The sequence below is a fragment of the Budorcas taxicolor genome, chromosome 13 (assembly GCF_023091745.1).
Source record: "Budorcas taxicolor isolate Tak-1 chromosome 13, Takin1.1, whole genome shotgun sequence".
In the NCBI taxonomy this organism is placed as follows: domain Eukaryota; kingdom Metazoa; phylum Chordata; class Mammalia; order Artiodactyla; family Bovidae; genus Budorcas; species Budorcas taxicolor.
This window is the reverse complement of record NC_068922.1, coordinates 28,044,116-28,064,023: the sequence shown is the minus strand read 5'-3', so window position 1 is coordinate 28,064,023 and position 19,908 is coordinate 28,044,116. Positions and strand designations below refer to the sequence as shown.

Here is a 19,908-nt window from a genome sequence, read left to right as displayed (position 1 = left end):
CCTATTTGTTATGGCTGATTGTTGAGCTATAGTCAAAACATCTCAAAGCCACAACTTTAATCCTCCCACTTTACAAGATGGCAAAACCGAAATCAGGCTCAGAGGACAATGCTAATGGTTCGTGATGTCTCCTAAGTCTCAAGGCAAGGGCAAGTTGGAGAGTAAAGGCAATTTGGTTTGGCAAGGAGAGCCGGGTGTTCAGATGACTCCTGACTGTCACGGCAGGAAGCTTGCTGAATGCCTCAGTGATCACCAGTGACACTCAAAAAGCAGCTCAAACCTCAGCTGCCCTCCGTGGTCAAAGTATGCGTTCATCTTGAATGCCCTCCGTGGTCAAAGTATGTGTTCATCTTGAATGCTGGGAGAAAGCTGACAATGATTTCAAAGCGGGTGCTTAAGGACAGAGGAGAGACCAAACAAAAGGAAGTGGCCTATTTAAACAAGAGTAATCATTACCATCAACACAAGGATTAGTCTGGGAGAGTTTGTAAGAGTTCATGGAAAAAGGAGTAAATAATCAATACTTTCAAAATAAACTGTTTTGGAAAATGTAAAAAATATATATATACACACACATATTTTATGTGTGTGTGTGTGTATTTTAATGAGTATGTTTCCAAAATCCTGAAAGGGGTCAGTTCACGCCACAGTGACAACTGCCAACCACACTGCATTCCCTCGAGTTAGTCCACGCCACCAGAACTTATTTTTAAATTTCAAAAGATTTTAAGGTTACTGTTAACCATTACAGGACGAACTAATGTGTAGTCAGAATTCAGCCCATCCAACTGCCGAGTCTGATGAAAACCAGTTGCCATAACAGTGTTCCCACAGCGACCCTCTGGGGACTGGGGTTGGCTCCTCACACTCTAGACAGCTGGAAACTCTTACACAAACCTGCCGTGAGAAAGTGCTTTCAGTTCAAGCCTCCCAGTACGACTCCATACCATAAATTTCTAGGGGATAAAGTTAAGGGACTTCACGGGCGAGGATGGGGAGGAAGGAGGCATGATCCACAAGGTTACGCTCTTGCAGATATTCAGACAAAGGGAACAGCCACATCTCAACCGAAGCTCGCCTTTCACCATTTAGCTCTACTACCTTGGTAGGTCCAGAAGTAATAAAGGGGTTACTGTAGGGCTGAAAAGGAGCCAGTGATAAGATCCATAAGTTCAAATCTACCGAACTCTTTCTTTCTTTCAAATAATTGGATTTCTACAGAAGTTGTTGTTTAGTTGCTAAGTCGTGTCTGACTCGTTTGCAATCCCGTGGATTATAGCCTGCCAGGCTCCTCTGTCCGTGGGATTTTCCAGGCAAGAATGCTGGAGTGTGTTGCCATTTCCTTCTCCAGGGGATCTTCCTGGCCCAAGAATAGAACCTGAGTCTCCTGCATTGCAGGTGGATTCTTTACTGCTAAGTAAGTACTACTATATATACTGCAGTCAAATCCCAGGACAATCTAAAGTGCTAAAGGGGGCCAGGAGATCATCAGAAGGAAAAACTTGACATTCAGAAGTTGTACTGCTAATCAACCCTATTTTCTGTTCCTCCAAATTCTTTTCAGAGACGCAGTGCATCCTAAATGCTCGTACTAGCAACAGCTACCTTCCCAGCTCTGGTCTCTTAGGACCTTCCCCTTCTTCCTACAAGATCCGGGCTGCCCCCCTCTCCTCTCTATGTGTCAACTGTTTTTGGCCTCAGTTTTCTTTTCCTAGTTTTTCCCCAAGGACTGAAATCAGAGCCATGGCCTCCAGACTGCCACAGCCCTGTACTGCAACGCTGAAAAATACTGCTGTCTTTGCAGCTGGCAAGAACACTCCTAAGAAACACAGGATTTACTTTTGAGGGAGAACCAGTGTTTTATTAGGTTTGAATCCAGAAAGACACAACTCCTTTGGAAAGGAGTCTGGGGAGATGGGGAGGAAGACAGAGAAGAATATACTTATTTCAGGAGTGTGACTGATTTTAAAAAATAGGCCTTTATTGTTTTAGAAACAGTTAAAAATTAGAAACATGTAGCATCTGCTGCACTATAATTTTCATGATTTGGAGAATGAGAGAGGTCATTTTTTACTAAACCCCCATGACAGGTACAGTTCTCAGAAGACCTTTAACTTCTGGGAAATAGAAAACTTCTCTATGAGGAATCTATACCTTTCAACCTGCCTCCCTCTACCCAAGCCCCAAAATGACTAACATTCACAGTGCCACAGAATATGTTACACACTTTTTTTCCCCCTCAAACCATCTACCCATGCTGATCAGTTCTAGAAGGTACTGGTGTTACATGATGCAGTTTCTTCTCTGTGTGGAATATTAACTCAGAGCAAATGGGAAGACAACACAAAATGAGCTGACTACCATGGTGTGGGCTGCCTATGAATTTTAAAAAAAAGTGATCTGTGGAGTATTCATTCAACAATATTTATAAACAAGTTCTATACAAGGCTATATAACTGAAGTCTACATTGTTGTCACATCTTATGAAAGTCTGTCTCTTATTGCTCTACTAAGCTTCATTCCGGAGAAGGCGATAGCACCCCACTCTAGTACTCTTGCCTGGAAAATCCCGTGGATGGAGGAGCCTGGTGGGCTGCAGTCCATGGGGTCGCTAAGAGTCAGACACGACTGAACGACTTCCCTTTCACTTTTCACTTTCATGCGTTGGAGAAGGAAACGGCAACCCACTCCAGTGTTCTTGCCTGGAGAATCCCAGGGACGGGGGAGCCTGGTGGGCTGCCGTCTATGGGGTCGCACAGAGTCTGACACGACTGAAGCGACTTAGCAGTAGCAGCAGCAAGCTTCATTCAGTTCTAATTAATTTAATATGAAATGGTTTTCTAAAGTGGGGTGAAGGGCAAGGAACACTGATTCAATTCAGGACAGCAGGCCTCAGCCACCATCGAGCAAATAACCAGCGGACACAATCAGCCCAGCGTAGACACAGACCCCACAAGTGGCCAAAACTGGCTTTCAAGGCTTTCCAAGAGGGGCCAGAATAAGTAATTGAATCCACCTGCACTCACTTAGCTGACTCCCGGCCCCACATTCTGGATTCTTCTAAACTCAGAAATGGCTGAAAGTGTGAGCAGCTATACAGCGTGGATACAGTAAGTGCTTAATAAGTACTTCCACTAATGAGTCCTGCTGACGCTGCCACCAGCAGCATGGCTGTCATCATGAGGTGAGCACGCACCGTCCTGACCAGTGGTTTGGGAAAGCTACTTTGTCTTCACGCTACCAACAACAAGGACACAATTGTTACGTACTGAGTTATTTGCCAGGTAGCGTGCTATACATTTTATTTTACTTAGAACAGTGATGCTAAGAGGCATGGACAATGACTACCACCATCTGCAGACAAGGAAGCTGAAGTTTAGAGAGATGAAGTACCTTGCTTGTGGGTGTACAGACATACACATGCCTGTGTTGCTGAAATTTGAGGCAAGGCAGTTCTGATGTCAGAGCCCCACTCCTACCAGGAGCCGCCAGCACCACTCCACCTGGTCAAGTACCATTCTATTTACCCACCTGTCTCTATCCACTGAGTCCTCTCGACTTCTAAAGCGCAGTGATTTATCACAGTTATCTGGGTGTGACACTGTGCAAGAGTCAAAAGAAGTCCTCCCTTGAGTGAAATCAGACCAAGCCCTACAACTTGGGCAGTGACAAGAGTCCAGCACCCTTCTCTTTGGCCGGTGAGACGGAGCGGGACCAGCCATCCACCATGGTCTCAGGAGGATGACATTAGCAGGCAGTCCTATTCTAGAAAGAGCCAGCAGCGGCCCTGACAATCCATTTCCTCACCTTGAAACCTTGATGCCTGGGGCTACTGAATTTGAACTTCTGTTGGTTTAATACCATCTTTGTTTTCCAAAGTTCTACTTCCTGTTAATTCTGTTCTGAGAGATGACCAATACTATAATGTATATCTTTAAAGGATAAAAGCTTTAAAATGCAAGATAGACACTTAATAGTAAGAACATTTACATTCAAATATATTGCAAGGTGGCAAAAGTCAAGCAACATTTAAGGACGATCAAGTTTCACTACATAGTTCCATATTTTTGTTGAAAAATACAAAAATATTTCTCTATAAACACAACATAAAAGGCAACATGAAAATTACCATATTTTATAGAAATCATTAAGTCCATCCTCAAATGTTCCTCTTTAATCTCATTTCAACTTTTAAGTCTAGAGGGCAAAAGTTATTTTAAACCGTGTCCTGTGACTGTTTTAAATTTACACATTTAAATTACTGGGGAAAGTCTTTAGTACTTAATTTTTTGACTACTTAAAAGTAAGACACAAATATCACTCTGCAGTCAGATGTGACATGAGAGTCAACACAGGTTCTTAAAACCAAGAGCTGCATTAGGTAGAACTCAGAGACCACAAACTCCTTTTTTCTTCTTCCCTCATTGCAACTGGTGGTAATTCCAGAAGTCCATGACAGGCTTCCTTAAGCTTCTCTTGATATTTACACACCGCACACAGATCTCATAGTGCATTGTACTCCACACATTTTGATGGATCTGTAGGAAAGTGCTTCTGGCAAATGGTCATTAACCTCTTCAGTCCCTAAGAAAATTTAAAAAAAAAATAGTGGTTGGCTATGGTATGATTAAACTTTTTAAACTTTTTATTTAACTTTTTGTTTCTGGCTGCCCTAGGTCTTCACTGCTGTGCACAGGCTTTCTCTAGATGTGGGGAGTGGGGGCTATTCTCCAGTTGCAGTGCACAGGCTTCTTGGTGTGGTGGCTTCTCCTCTAGTGGAGCACAGGCTCTACGGTGTGTGAGCTTCAGCAGTTGTGACTCCCCAGCTCTGGAAAACAGGCTCAAAAGTTGTGGCACACAGGCTTAGCTGCTCCGAGGCATGTGGAATCCTCCTGACCCAGGGATTGAACCCATGTCTCCTGCATTGGCAGGCAGATTCTTTACCACTGAGCCATCAGGGAAGCCCTCAAACAACTCTTAAGGTAAGTAAAATCACCAAAAACAGAACCAAACAACAAGAAAAAAATGCCTGCCAATCTCTGAGGTCCCACAGGAAGCAGATAACACAAATATAAATTACTTCTATGAAGTGAGTTATAATCTAAGAGATTAAACATCAGAGAAACAAGATTTTTCAAACATCTTACTTAAAGTCTTTTGTGGGTTCAAAGACTGTCCATATTATGCTGTCTAAGGACTGGGAGTGTGGAGGGAGGCTATCTTTCAGCTCATTTCCAAGAAGGAAGACGTGCTGGCAAAGACAGACCAGGGAATTTGCTTTCTTCCTAGCTTTTTATTGTTATATCCTGTATCTAAGAGGGTATTTGCTTCAGGATAAAGACCCTTCTGGCTTTAGACCAGCTTTTCCTACTGTGAATTCTAATGTGGATGCAGAATTGGATCCATGAAATCAATGAAAATGTCTGCGATATCGTTAATCTGGGATCCTAAGTTTTCTCGAAGGAACAGGTGAGGAGAGGCAAAGCCAGGAAAGGGAACACTCTGATGAAATACGAAATAGCTTCAGTCCACAGCAAAACACAGCAAGAATTATTATGAACCAATAAAGGCAAACTGATGGTAAGACAAGTGGGGGTCATTTTCCTTACACAGCAGAATTAGAATTTTAGGCGTCTGTGCCTTTACAGGAGATTACTGTGATGCTTAGATACACTCACTAAGCTGATTCTCTGATTTAAAAATAAGTATTAAAAGAGTCTCCATCATAAAGTTACTATGGAATGTGACAATAAGTATTTGCAATAAGGACTGCTAGCACCCAGCACAGATTTTTACAGGGGCATAATCTCATGATAGCCTATGAATATTTTCCAAATGGAAACAAATCTTCCCAATTAGATCTCTCACGATTTTAGCTTCAAGTTGCTTGAGTATGCTTAAACCAGTAAGATAAGGAGCTGCTTAGCTTAGCTTACTGCAAATAGCTTAAAATCAGTAGTATTCTTAAATATAGTTTTTATTTATATAAAAATAATACATCTATTTAATAAATCCTTATTCAGGACCTACTATATGCCAAGCAATGTTCTAGGCTGTGGGAATACAGCAGAGAATAAGAGAAAAATCACCATTCTCATTGAGAATGCATTCTAATAAAGGACGATGAGAACAGGTGTAAGACAAGAAACAAAATGACTCTGTAAATGTCTAATATGTTGAATGATGGTAAGTGCTATGGAGAAGATCAGGCAGGCAAGAGGTGTGCATGCTGTGAGAAGTGACCAGGACTCTGGCTTTCCCTGAACACAAGAGCCACTGAAGCGCTCTGAGCAAGAGAACATCACAGTCTGGTTTGCATTTTAAATGCATCCCTCTGGGTGCTGTAGAGATACTGAACAAAAGAGAGGCAAGGAGAGGAGCTCAGAGCAGAGACAGTGCAACCATCCAGAGAAGACAGGTCGGTGGCTGGAACCAGGTCGGGGCAGTGGAGGTGGTGAAGGGATCAGATTCCAGATGTAATTTGAATATGGAACCATCATGGTTTGCTGATGTGGGCTGAGAAAGAGAAAAGTCAAGGATAATGCCATGTTTTGTGTGCATGTTATTATATATATACATATTTTTTAATCACATAGTTCTTGTATCAAATAATAGCAGTCTCCTGCCTCATCTTTTCCAATCCCTAATTCCTGCAGCGCAAAGGTAACCCCTTCAAATCTCTGAAGTGTTTCTTTTGGTATTTACTGCTGTATTTCTAAACACTACATTGATGGTGCTTGATTTTTTCTAGTTTTTATTTTTTTCTCTATTAATACTACCAAAGTTGGAAATTTAATTTTCTTACACCTGTACACTGGCCTCACACAGCGTGCACGCACCTTTCTCTCCCCATTCCTTCCACAAATCACAATTTTCAGTGAACACATATTCAGGACATACTTCATAATGTCTACACAAATACTGTCCAAAACAGAGCCAATATCCTTTTTCTTGGGTATTTTCCCCCATCTTTTTGCTTTTCTGTGTAACTATCAGTTCCTTCTCCAACAGTGAGACTACTCACAACATGACCAAGCACAACAGGTAGTCGGGGTCCACTCTCTGTTGTAGTCTAGACCAGCTGAATTCCAGACCTCCTTGTACTGCTACGATCCTGGAGCATCCCTTCACGTTCCATCTGGGAATTCCTTCTGCCCTGCTCGTGTGCTGGATCTTATTTCCGGGATCTTTTGTGTTTGTTTCCCTCGTTTTGGTGGAGCACATCCTCCAAGTAGACCCAACATAACACAGTGGAGGTATTAAGACTCCTGAGGTTCAAATCCCAATCCCACCACCTACTGGTTGTGGGACCTTGGGAACTTCTCCATGCCTCAGTTTCCCAACTTGTAAAGCACATAAATCATAGTATCACACTCGTATTACATATGTCAGAGAAGAGAGAATACGTACGCTAAATTGCTACAAGGACCACACAGTAATAAACAGCATATAAGTGTCAGCTATGATAATGATTTCAAAGAATGGGACACAAAACTGACAGAGCACGTGACACAAAATGGGCCAAATTTTTGCCACCACCTGTCTAAAAATATCTTAAGCCTATACTCGATTGATAGTTCATATAGGAACAGAATTCAGAGTTGGGAGATTTTTTTCCCTCACTATTACAAAGTTATTACCCTCTGTCTTCTTGCTTCCAGTACTGGAATGAGAAGTATGGGGGCATTTTAATTCCTGAGCCTTTGTAAGCAACCTGTTTTTCTCCAGAAGCACTGGATATCTCGTCTTTATCTTTGGCCCTCCAATATTTCATTATATTGAGCCTCAATATGAGACTCTTCATTTGTCATGCATTCAGTGAGCTCTTCTTTTCATTCTAGAAATGCATGTCTTTCAGTTCTGGGAAGTTTTTTGCATTAATTCTTTATTTCCTATCCTCCAATTTCTCTGTTCTCCTTTCCCTAGAATTTGAACAGCTGCAGACCTTATAGGCTGACTCCTTCATTCTCTTATTTTCTATACTTCTGAGAGTTCTTCAACTTTATCTTCTCTTTTATCTAATTTTTAAAATTTCTGCTGTAACGATTAACTTCTGAGAGCTCAGAATCAATCAAATGTTGATTCTCACTCTTTTTGTAGCTACTATTCTTATCTCATGGTTACAACTTTATCTAAGAATATGAACTATATTTTTAATTGAAGGATTTTTTTTCTTTCTCCTATACTGTAATTCCGTTACTCTCAACTCCATTGTTACTATGTGTTTTGGTCTCGGTCTTTCATGTTGGAAACTTCCACGAACACCTAATGATCCTAGGTGAACATGCATATTTATGAGTAAGGCAATAAGGAGCTAAAGGAAACTCACTGAATGGGCAGGGCTTATCAGTGGAACTTCATTTTAGGACAATATGGCAGTAAGCCAGTTTTTTCAGTGCTGGAATGCTAAATGTTAGTAACTATACATTTTTTCTCTTGGGTCAGTTCAGAGAAGAACTTCTGTTCCTGAGCTGGCAGTAAAAGCCCACCTGCCAGCATCAGAGGAACCAAAAGAGAAGAGGAAATGGGGGTCCCATCTGTCAACACATACACTCTCACCTGAATTGTCTGTTCTGAGTAGGGAATGTCACCTTGCCTGAGGGTAGAACCCTCAGAACGTTTGTTTTCTGAAAGAGAGGAGACAGGAATGGGGGCCCGCTTGCACAGGGAGAAAGAACCTCTGGACAATTTATCCTAATTTCAACCACTCCTTCATTTTCAGACCCATCCCACAGTCTGGCCTTTTTTAAGTGCCTAAACACCCCACATCCTGATCCTTTCTAGATTCTACAGATTCCTCATTAATGACTCCTTAGTGACTTTCTCCCCACACAGTATTAACTAAATTGATTTTTTTAATCATTATTGTTTCCAGGAAAATATTCTGCATTTTAAGAAGTCTGATGAACTGTACACTTAAGATGGTACACTTAATTGTACACTCAAGATGGTAAAGCTGAGTAACAAATTTTTTTAATGCTCAACTTGGTAAAATTTATGACAAATACTTCAGTTTTAAAAAATCTAAGAGTAAGCATTAGAGAATATTCTAGATAAGGTATAGGAATATCAAATATGGCTACAGTTTTCTGTATGATAGCTTGTGATACAGGATACAAATCCTGGATAATGAGAGTTGTTTATATCCAGATAAATCAATGAACCATTAAAACAATCAACTGGCATCAACTGAAGCAACACCAATTCTTTATGACTCCAGAAAACAAAAACTTGTTAAAATCTAACCAAACTACAACCATAACCTTTTAGTTAGATTTGTCTTACCTTATGAACTATCATTAGTCAATAGAACTTGAGGAAGATGTTAAGTAATATTTTTACTGAAATATAAGACATTTAAATATTCACTGGAAGGACTGATGCTGAAGCTGAAGCTCCAGTACTCTGGCTGCCTGATGCAAAGAGCCAACTCATCAGAAAAGACCCTGATGCTGGGAAAGACTGAAGGCAGGAGAAGGGGGCGGTAGAGGATGAGATGGTCCACTCCATGGACATGAATTTGAGCAAACTCCAAGAGACAGTGGAGGACAGAGGAGCCTGGCATGCAGTAGTCCATGGGACGGCAGTTGGATACAACTTAGGGACTGAGTAACATCAAAGGAAAACATTATTAAATCAATTATTTCTGTCCCTGTCACTAGTGTACCCTGTAAGAACAGAGTCTCCAAAATGAAAGCATAGATGTGTTTAGTGGTGCAGCATAGGAACATGAAGAACAGGGGTAAGTTAAGAATGTTCTCCACTTAGCTATTTAAATTCTCTCAATGAAGTCGAAGGATGCTTAATAACTGTTTTTCACGAGCGTCTTATCTGCATTGGACAATATCATCACCCTCATTCTCCACATCTGCATGTTGCCTGGGGTCCCATTGCTTCACTTGGTGCCTCTCTGCCTGGGACTGGGGCCTGTGGTAGAGGGCCTCCTACAGCTACCCTACACCCTCCAGAGTGGCTGGTGGAAGGGGTCACGTGGCCTGGAGATGTTGGCTGGACCCTTTCCTCAGCGGCCTCCCTCCCGGGGACTTTGAGGTACATAAGATGTGCCTAAGATGGCAGAGTAGAAGGATGTGCACTCATCTCCTGTGAGAACTCCAAAACTGCATCTAGCTGCTGAACAACCATCGACAGGAGATGGTTGGATCCCAACAAAAAAGATACCCCATGTCCAAGGGCAAAGGAGAAGCCCCTACAAGACAGTACAAGGGGCAAAATCAGTTTTAGGATCAAACGCCATACTCGCCACAGATGCTCGGAGGACTCAAACAAAACCTTATGCACACCAGGACCCAGGGATCTCACAGAGACTGAGCCAGACCTGCCTTTGAGTGTTTGAGTGTCTCCTGCAGAAGCACAGGTCAGCAGAGACCTGCCATGGGAACAGGGGCTCTGGCTCCAGCAGACCCGGGAGGCGCAGCATGTGAATCCCACCAAGCGACCAGGCAGACAACCCACAAACTGAAGAACAATTATACCAAAGAAGTTCCCACACTGTTGCGAAAGTACTAGGGCCCACAACAGATTTCCCAATCTGGGGATCCAGCAAAGGGACTGAGAATCCCCAGAGAATTTGACTTTGAAGGCAAGTAGGATTTGATTACAGAACTTCCACAGGACTGGGGAAACAGACTCTTGGAGGGCACAAACAAAACCTTGTGCACACCAGGATCCAGGAGACAGGAGCAGTGACCCCATAAGAGACTGAGCCAGACTGCTCTGTGAGTGTCCAGGAGTCTCCCGCAGAGGCGTGGGTCAACAGTGGCCTGCTGTGTGATCAGGGGCATGGGATACAACAGTCCTGGAAAAAGCCCTTTTGAAGGAGGTCATCATTAACCCTACCATAGTTTGGCCTCAGGCCCAACTGCAGGGAGGGAACACAGCCCCATCATTAAAAGAAAACTGGATTAAAGATTTACTGAGTATGGCCCCTCCCCAAAAAAGGCAATGCCAAAGAATGCTCAAACTACTGCACAACTGCACTCATCTCACATGCTAGCAAAGTAATGCTCAAAATTCTTCAAGCCAGGATTCAGCAATACATGAATCATAAACTTCCAGATGTTCAAGCTGGTTTTAGAAAAGGCAAAGGAACCAGAGATCAAACTGCCAACATCCGTTGGATCATTGAAAAAGCAAGAGAGTTCCAGAAAAACATCTATTTCTGCTTTATTAGCTATGCCAAAGCCTTTGACTGTGTGGATCACAATAAACTGTGGAAAATTCTGAAACAGATGGGAATACCAGACCACCTGACCTGTCTCTTGAGAAATCTGTATGCAGGTCAGGAAGCAACAGTTAGAACTGGACATGGAACAACAGACTGGTTCCAAACAGGAAAAGGAGTACGTCAAGGCTGTATATTGTCACCCTGCTTATATAACTTATATGCAGAGTACATTAGGAGAAACGCTTGCCTGGATGAAGCACAAGCTAGAATCAAGACTTGCGGGAGAAATATCAATAACCTCAGATATGCAAATGACACCACCCTTATGGTAGAAACCGAAGAACTAAAAAGCCCTTGATGAAAGTGAAAGAGGAGAAGTGAAAAAGTTGGCTTAAAACTCAACATTCAGAAAACTTAGATCATGGCATCCAGTCCCATCACTTCATGGCAAGTAGATGGGGAAACAGTGGAAACAATGCCTGACTTTATTTCTGAGGGCTCCAAAATCACTACAGATTTCATGCTGACTACAGCCATGAAATTAAAAGACGCTTACTCCGTGGAAGGAAAGTTATGACCAACCTAGACAGCATATTAAAAAGCAGAGACATTACTTTGCCAACAAAGGTCTGTCTTGTCAAGGCTATGGTTTTCCAGTAGTCATGTATGGATGTGAGAGCTGGACTGTAAACAAAGCTGAGCACAGAAGAATTGATGCTTTTGAACTGTGGTGTTGGAGAAGACTCTTGAGAGTCCCTTGGACTGCTAGGAGATCCAACCAATCCATCCTAAAGGAAATCAGTCCTGAATATTCATTGGAAGGACTGGATGCTGAAGCTGAAACTCCAATTCTCTGGCCACCTGACGCGAAGAGCTGACTCACTGGAAAAGACCCTGATGCTGGGAAAGATTGAAGGCAGGAGGAGAAGGGGATGACAGATGATGAGATAGTTGGATGGCATCACCAACTCAGTGGACATGAATTTGAGTAAACTCCGGGAGCTGGCGATGGACAAGGAGGCCTGGCGTGCTGCAGTCCATGGGGTCGCAAAGAGTCCGACCGGACTGAGTGACTGAACTGAACATTGCCCCACCCATCAGAGCAAGATGCAGATTTCCCCATAGCCAGTCCCTCCCATGAGGAAACTTCCACAGCCTTTTATCCTTATTCATCAGAGGGCAGACAAAATGGAAACCACAATTACAGAAAACTGATCACTTGGATCACAAGCTTGTCTCACTCAAGAAGCTACAAGCCATGCCATGTAGGGCCATCCAAGACAGTAGTCATGGTGGACAGTTCTTACTAAACATGGTCTACTGGAGAAGGGAATGGCAAATGACTTCAGTATTCTTGCCTGGAGACCCTCATGAACAGTATGAAAAGACAAAAAGATATGACATTGAAAGATAAACTACCCAGATTGGTAGGGCAGAGTGGAGAAATAGCTCCAGAAAGAATGAAGAAATAGAGCCAAAGCAAAAACAATGCCCAGCTGTGGATGTGAGTGGTGATGGAAGGAAAATCCAATGCTGTAAAAAAACAATACTGCACAGGAACCTGGAATGTCAGGTCCACGAATCAATGTAAACTGGAAGTGGTCAAACAAGAGATGGCAAGAGTGAACATTGGCATTTTAGGAATCAGTGAACTAAAAATGGACCAGAATGAGCTAATTTAATTCAGATGACTATTGTATCTACTACTGAGGGCAAGAAGCCCTTAGAAGAAATGGAGTAGCCCTCATAGTTAACGAAATAGTCCAAAATGCAGTACCTGGGTGCAATCTCAAAAACAACAGAATGATCTCAGTTCACTTCCAAGGCAAACCATTCAATATCACAGTAATCCAAGTCTATGCCCCAAACACTAATGTTGAAGCAGCTGAAGTTGAACAGTTTTATGAAGACCTATAAAACCTCCTAGAACACACACCAAAAAAAATGTCCTTTTCATCACAGGGGACTGGAATGCAAAAGTAGGAAGTCAAGAGATACCTGGAATAATGGACAAGTTTGGCCTTGGAGTACAAAATGAAGCAGGGCAAGGGCTAACAGAGCTTTGCCAAGAGAATACACTGGTCATACCAAACACCCTCTTCCAACAACACAAGAGAAGACTCTATACACGGACATCACCAGATGGCCAACACTGAAATCAGATTGATTATATTCTTTGCAGCCAAAGATGGAGAAGCTCTACAGAGTCAGCAAAAACAAGACCGAGAGATGACTGTGGCTCAGATCATGCATTCCTTATTGCAAAATTCAGAATTAAATTGAAGAAAGCAGGGCAAACCACTAGACCATTCAGGTATGACCTAAATCAAATCCCTAACAATTATACAGTGGAAGTGAGAAACAGATTCAAGGGATTAGATCTGATAGACAGAGTGCCTGAAGAACTATGGATGGAGGTTTGTTAACACTATACAGGAGGCAGTGATCAAAACCATTCCCAAGAAGTGAGCAAGTGACTGAAAGCTGCTCAGTCATGTCTGACTCTTTGCAACCCCATGGACTATATAGTCTATGGAATTCTCCAGGCCAGAATACTGGAGTGGGTAGCCTTTGCCTTCTCCAGGGGATGTTCCCAATCCAGGGATCAAACCCAGGTCTCCCACATTGCAGGTGGATTCTTTACCAGCCACAAGATGATGAAAAGGAAAAAGCAAAATGGTTGTCTGAGGAGATCTTACTAACAGCTGAGAAAAGAGAACTAAAAGGCAAAAGAAAAAAGGAAAGATATATCCATCTGAATGCAGAGTTCCAAAGAATAGCAAGGAGAGATAAGAAAGCCTTCTAAGTGATCAATGCAAAGAAACAGAGGAAAACAATACAGTGGGAAAGACTTAGAGATCTCTTCAAGAAAATCAGAGATACCAAGGGAGCATTTCATGCAAAGATGGGCACAATAAAGGACAGAAACTGCACGGACCTAACGTAAGTAGAAGATGTTAAGAGGAGGTGACAAGAATACACAGAAGAACTATACAAAAAAGATCTGAATGACTCAGATAACCATGATGGTGTGATCATTCACCTAGAGCCAGAAATCCTGGAGTGCAAAGTCAAGTGGGCCCTAGGAAGCATCACTACAAACAAAGCTAGTGGAGGTGATGGAATTCCAGCTGAGCTATTTATTTCAAATCCTAAAAGATGATACTGTTAAAGTGCTGCACTCAGTATGCCAGCAAATTTGGAAAACTCAGCAATGGTCACAGGACTGGAAAAGGTTAGTTTTGTTTTGTTTTTTTTTAATTCCAATCCCAAAGAAAGGCAATGCCAAAGAAAGTTTAAAGTACCACACATTACACTCATCTCACACACTAGCAAACGATTGCTTAAAATTTTTCAATCTAGGCTTCAATAATATGTGAACGGTGAACTTCCAGATGTTCAAGTTGGTTTATGAAAAGGCAGAGGAACCAGAGATTAAATTGCGAACATCTGCTGGATCATAGAAAAAGCAAGGGAATTTCAGGAAAACATCTACTTCTGCTTCAGTGACCACACTAAAGACTTGACTGTGTGGATCACAACAAACTGGAAAATTCTTCAAGAGATAGGAACTCCAAACCACCTTACCTGTCTCCTGAAAAATCTGTATGGAGGTTAAGAAGCAACAGTTAGAACTGAACACAGAACAACGGATTGGTTCAAAATCGGGAAAGAAGTACATCAAGGCTCTACATTGTCACCTTGCTTATTTAACTTCTATGCAGAGTATATAAGGCAAAATGCTGGACTGGATAAAGCACAGTCTGGAATCAAGATTGCCAGGAGAAACATCAATAGCCTCAGATATGCAGATGAAACTGCTCTTATGGCAGAAAGGAAAAAGGAACTAAAGAGCCTCTTGATGAACAAGGAGAGTGGAAAGGTTGGCTTAAAACTCAACATCCAAGAAACGAAGATAATGGCATCTGGTCCCATCACTTCATGGTAAATAGATGGGGAAACAATGGAAACAGTGACAGACCTTTATTTTTAGTTCAGTTCAGTCACTCAGTCATGTCCAACTCTTTGCGATCCCATGAACTGCAGCACGCTAGGCCTCCCTGTCCATCACCAACTCCTGGAGTTCACCCAAACGCATGTCCATTGAGTCGGTGATGCTATCCAACCATCTCATCCTCTGTCATCCCCTTTTCCTCCTGCCCTCAATCTTTTGCAGCATCAGGGTATTTCCCAAGAAGTCAGCTCTTCGCATCAGGTGGCCAAAGCATTGGAGTTTCAGCTTCAGCCATCAGTCCTTCCAATGAATATTCAGGACTGATTTCCTCTAGGATTGACTGGTTGGATCTCCTAGCAGTCCAAGGACTCTTGAGTCTTCACCAACACCACAGCATCAACTCTTCTGTGCTCAGCTTTCTTTATAGTCTAACTCTCACACCCATACATGACCACTGGAAAAACCATAGCTTTGACTAGACAGACCTTTGTTGACAAAGTAATGTCTGTGCTTTTTAATATGCTGTCTACATTGGTCATAACTTTCCTTCCAAGGAGTAAGTGTCTTTTAATTCTATGGTTGCAATCACCATCTGCAGTGATTTTGGAGCCCAAAAAATAAAGTCAGCCACTGTTTCCACTATTTCCCCATATATTTGCCATGAAGTGATGGGACCGGATACCACGATCTTAGTTTTCTGAATGTTGAGCTTTACACGTCCAGTTCTAACTGTGCTTCCTGACCTACATACAAGTTTCTCAAGAGGCAGGCCAGGTGCTCTGGTATTCTCATGTCTTTCAGAATTTTCCACAGTTTATTGTGATCCACACAGTCAAAGGCTTTGGCATAGACAATAAAGCAAAAATAGATGTTTTTCTGGAACTCTCTAGCTTTTTCCATGATCCAGCAGATGTTGGCAATTTGATCTCTGGTTCCTCTGCCTTTTCTAAAACCAGCTTGACCATCTGGAAGTTCACAGTTCACATATTGCTGAATCCTGGCTTGGGGAATTTTGAGCATTACTTTACTAGCATGTGAGATGAGTGCAATTGTACAGCAGTTTGAGAATTCTTTGGCATTGCCTTCCTTTGGGTTTGGAATGAAAACTGACCTTTTCCAGTCCTGTGGCCATTGCAGTTTTCCAAATTTGCTCACATACTGAGTACAGTTCTTTCACAGCATGATCTTTTAGGATTTGAAATAGCTCAACTGGAATGCCATCACCTCCACTAGCTTTGTTCATAGTGATGCTTTCTAAGGCCCACTTGACTTCATGTTCCAGGATTTTTGGCTCTAGTTGAGTGATCACACCATTGTGATTATCTGGGTCATGAAGATCTTTTTTGCACAGTTTTCTGCGTATTCTTGCCACCTCTTCTCAAGATCTTCTGCTTCTGTTAGGTCCATACATTTCTGTCCTTTATTGAGCCCATCTTTGCATGAAATGTTCCCTTGGTATCTCTAATTTTCTTGAAGAGAGCTCTAGTCTTTCCCATTTTATTGTTTTCCTCTATTTCTTTGCACTGATCACTGAGGAAGGCTTTCTTATCTCTCCTTGCTGTTCTTTGGAACTCTGCATTCAGATGCTTTTATCTTTCCTTTTCTGCTTTGCTTTTCACTTCCCTTCTTTTCACAGCTATTTGTAAGGCCTCCTCAGACAGCCATTTTGCCTTTTTGCATTTCTTTTCCATGGGGATGTTCTAGATCCCTGTCTCCTGTACAATGTCACAAACCTCATTCCATAGTTCATCAGGCTCTCTATCAGATCTAGTCCCTTAAATCTGTTTCTCACTTCCACTGTATAATCATAAGGGATTTGATTTAGGTCATACTTGAATGGTCTAGTGTTTTTCCCCACTTTCTTCAATATAAGTCTGAATTTGGCAATAAAGAGTTCATGATCTGAGCCACAGTCAGCTCCCAGTCTTGTTTTTGCTGACTGTATAGAGCTTCTCCGTCTTTGGCTGCAAAGAATAAAATCAATCTGATTCTGGTGTGGGCCACCTGGTGATGTCCATGTATAGAGTCTTCTCTTGTGTTGTTGGGTGTTTACTATATTCTCTTGGCAAAACTCTATTAACCTTTGCCCTGTTTCATTCTGTACTCCAAGGCTAAATTTCCCTGTTACTCCAGGTGTTTCTTGACTTCCTACTTTTGCATTCCAGTCCCCTATAATGAAAAGGACACCTTTTGGGGGTGTTAGCGCTAAAAGGTCTTGTAGGTCTTCACAGAACCATTCAACTTCAGCTTCTTCAGTGTTACTGGTCGGGACATAGACTTGGATTACTGTGATATTGAATGGTTTGCCTTGGAAGTGAACTGAGATCATTCTGTCATTTTTGAGATTGCATCCAAGTACTGCATTTCAGACTCTTCTGTTAACTATGATGGCTACTCCATTTCTTCTAAGGGCTTCTTGCCCACAGTAGTAGATACAATGGTCATCTGAGTTAAATTCACCCATTCCAGTCCATTTTAGTTCATTGATTCCTAGAATGTTGACGTTCACTCTTGCCATCTCCTGTCTGACCATTTCCAATTTCCCTCGATTCATGGGCCTAACATTCCAGGTTCCTATGCAATATTGTTCTTTACAACATTGGTCCTTGCTTCAATCACAAGTCACATCCACGGTTGGGTGTTGTTTTTGCTTTGGCTCCATCCCTTCATTCTTTCTGGAGTTATTTCTCCACTGATCTCTAGTAGCATATTGGGCACCTACCAACCTGGGGAGTTCATCTTTCAGGGAACATCTTTCAGAGTTCCATTTTCAGTGAATAGTCATTCAGGTGTGACAGAATGTGGTCCACTGGAGAAGGGAATGGCAAACCACTTCAGTATTCTTGCCTTGAGAACCCCACGAACAATATGAAAAGACAAAAAGATAGGACACTGAAAGAATTTTATTTTGGTGGGCTCCAAATTCACTGCAGATGGTGACTGCAGCCATGAAATTAGAAGGCGCTTGCTTCTTGGACAAAAAGCTATGACAAACCTAAGAGGTGTATTAAAAAGCAGAGACATTACTTTACTGACAAAGTCCGTATAGTCAAAGCTATGGTTTTTCCAGTAGTCATGGATGGATGTGAGAGCTGGACTATAAAGAAAGCTGAGCATTGAAGAATTGATGCTTTTCAACTGTGGTGTTAGAGAAGACTCTTGAGAGTCCCTTGCACAGAGAGGAGATCCAACCAGTCCATCCTAAAGGAGATTATTCACTGGAAGGACTGATGCTGAAGCTGAAACTCCAATCCTTTGGCCACCTGATGTGAAGAAATGACTCACTGGAAAAGACCCTGATGCTGGGAAAGATTGAAGGCGGGAGGAGAAGGGGACGACAGAGGATGAGATGGTTGGATGGCATCACTGACTCACTGGACATGAGTTTGAGCAAGCTCTGGGAGTTGGTGATGAACAGGGAAGCCTAGCATGCTGCAGTCCATGGGGTTGCAAACAGTTGGACATGATTGAGCAACTGAATGAACTGCCAATGTTCTAATAAAGGAATGAATTAACATGAGATAGTTAAAAATTAATCCTAACTTCAATGGAATACACCTTTAACCCAAGGTGTGTTTTTCTAAAAATGTGTACTTAATAAAAATTTCTACACTTTCAACACTCATAGCCATGTATATACCAAGGCCAATCCTTCAAAAAGTGTCCACAGGAATTCTTTTTACACAAGTGTATATGATTAAAATTAGTGGATCTAAATTACTCATTCCAGACTTTTCAATTTCTGATCTGGATCAAGCTGCTTGGGACAAAAGCAATCTCACGCTGCTACCTATGAAGAGTCCCAGGGCAACTGCCAAATGTATTCAACTGCTCAGGCTCTGCAGGACTTAGTGGAAAATTAAAGAAAACTCAGTTTGGGACTAACTTAATCTTCTTCTCGAGTCTACAGTAAGAAACAGAGCTGCTCCCATTTTTACCTGTCTGAATGTTTGTTACATAAATGAACAGAATTACAAATTCAAAGGTTTATCATTTCATAGAAAGTAGTATCAAATGACAGGTGATAATTACATTTTGAAAACAGCACTCACCTACTTAATGAAAGTAGGTGAAAATGTATGGCGAAAGACCAATTTGAGGAAAGATTTTATTTATCTGACCTACAAGGACTTCACAGTGCAAGATGATCTTTTCTTTTTTTTTTTTTTCTCATGCACGTGATTGAGAAATATAAATTAATATCCCAAGCAAAACGTCTGTTCAGCTGCCAGCTAAAAAGCATCATGGCACCAACCCTGAGTGTTCTATATTAAAAGGTAATGTAGGGCTTTCCTGGGGGCCCAGTGATAGAGAATCCACCTGCCAATGCAGAAGACACAAGTTCAATACCTGGTCTGGGAAGATCCCACATGCAGTGGAACAACTAATAAGGGCAGGCACCACAGCTCCCGAGCCTGTGCTCCTGAGCCTGGGAGCCACAACGACTGGGCCCACGTGCTGCAACTACTGAAGCCTGCACACCTAGAACCTGCGCTCAGCAACCAGAGAAGCCACTGCAACAGAGAAGCTTGTGCATCCCAACGAAGAGCAGGCCCCACTCACCACAACTAGAGAAAAACCTGTGCAGCAATGAATACCCAACACAGCCGAAAATAGAAAAAACTTAAAAATATTTTTTAAGGTAATATAGATGAAAGAGAAATGCTAAGCAGTATTTTTCTCTAAAAATTTGTTTTAATATGCCAGGAAGTTATTAAGTGGGTAAACTGTTACCAAAGTAACTTGCCTTTAAGAAATGCTTTTTCAG

General features: G+C 42.0%; 1 protein-coding gene across 1 annotated transcript in view; it reads right to left on the bottom strand.

Moving 5' to 3' along the window:
- Positions 1–4,121: 4,121 nt before the first annotated feature.
- PRPF18 (pre-mRNA processing factor 18) overlaps positions 4,122–19,908 on the bottom strand; it is a 58,667-nt gene continuing 42,880 nt past the window's right edge. The window contains exon 11 of the mRNA XM_052650568.1: positions 4,122–4,584. Coding sequence (XP_052506528.1) covers positions 4,504–4,584 — 81 coding nt within the window. The 3' untranslated portion in view covers positions 4,122–4,503. The remainder of the gene's footprint in view (positions 4,585–19,908) is intronic.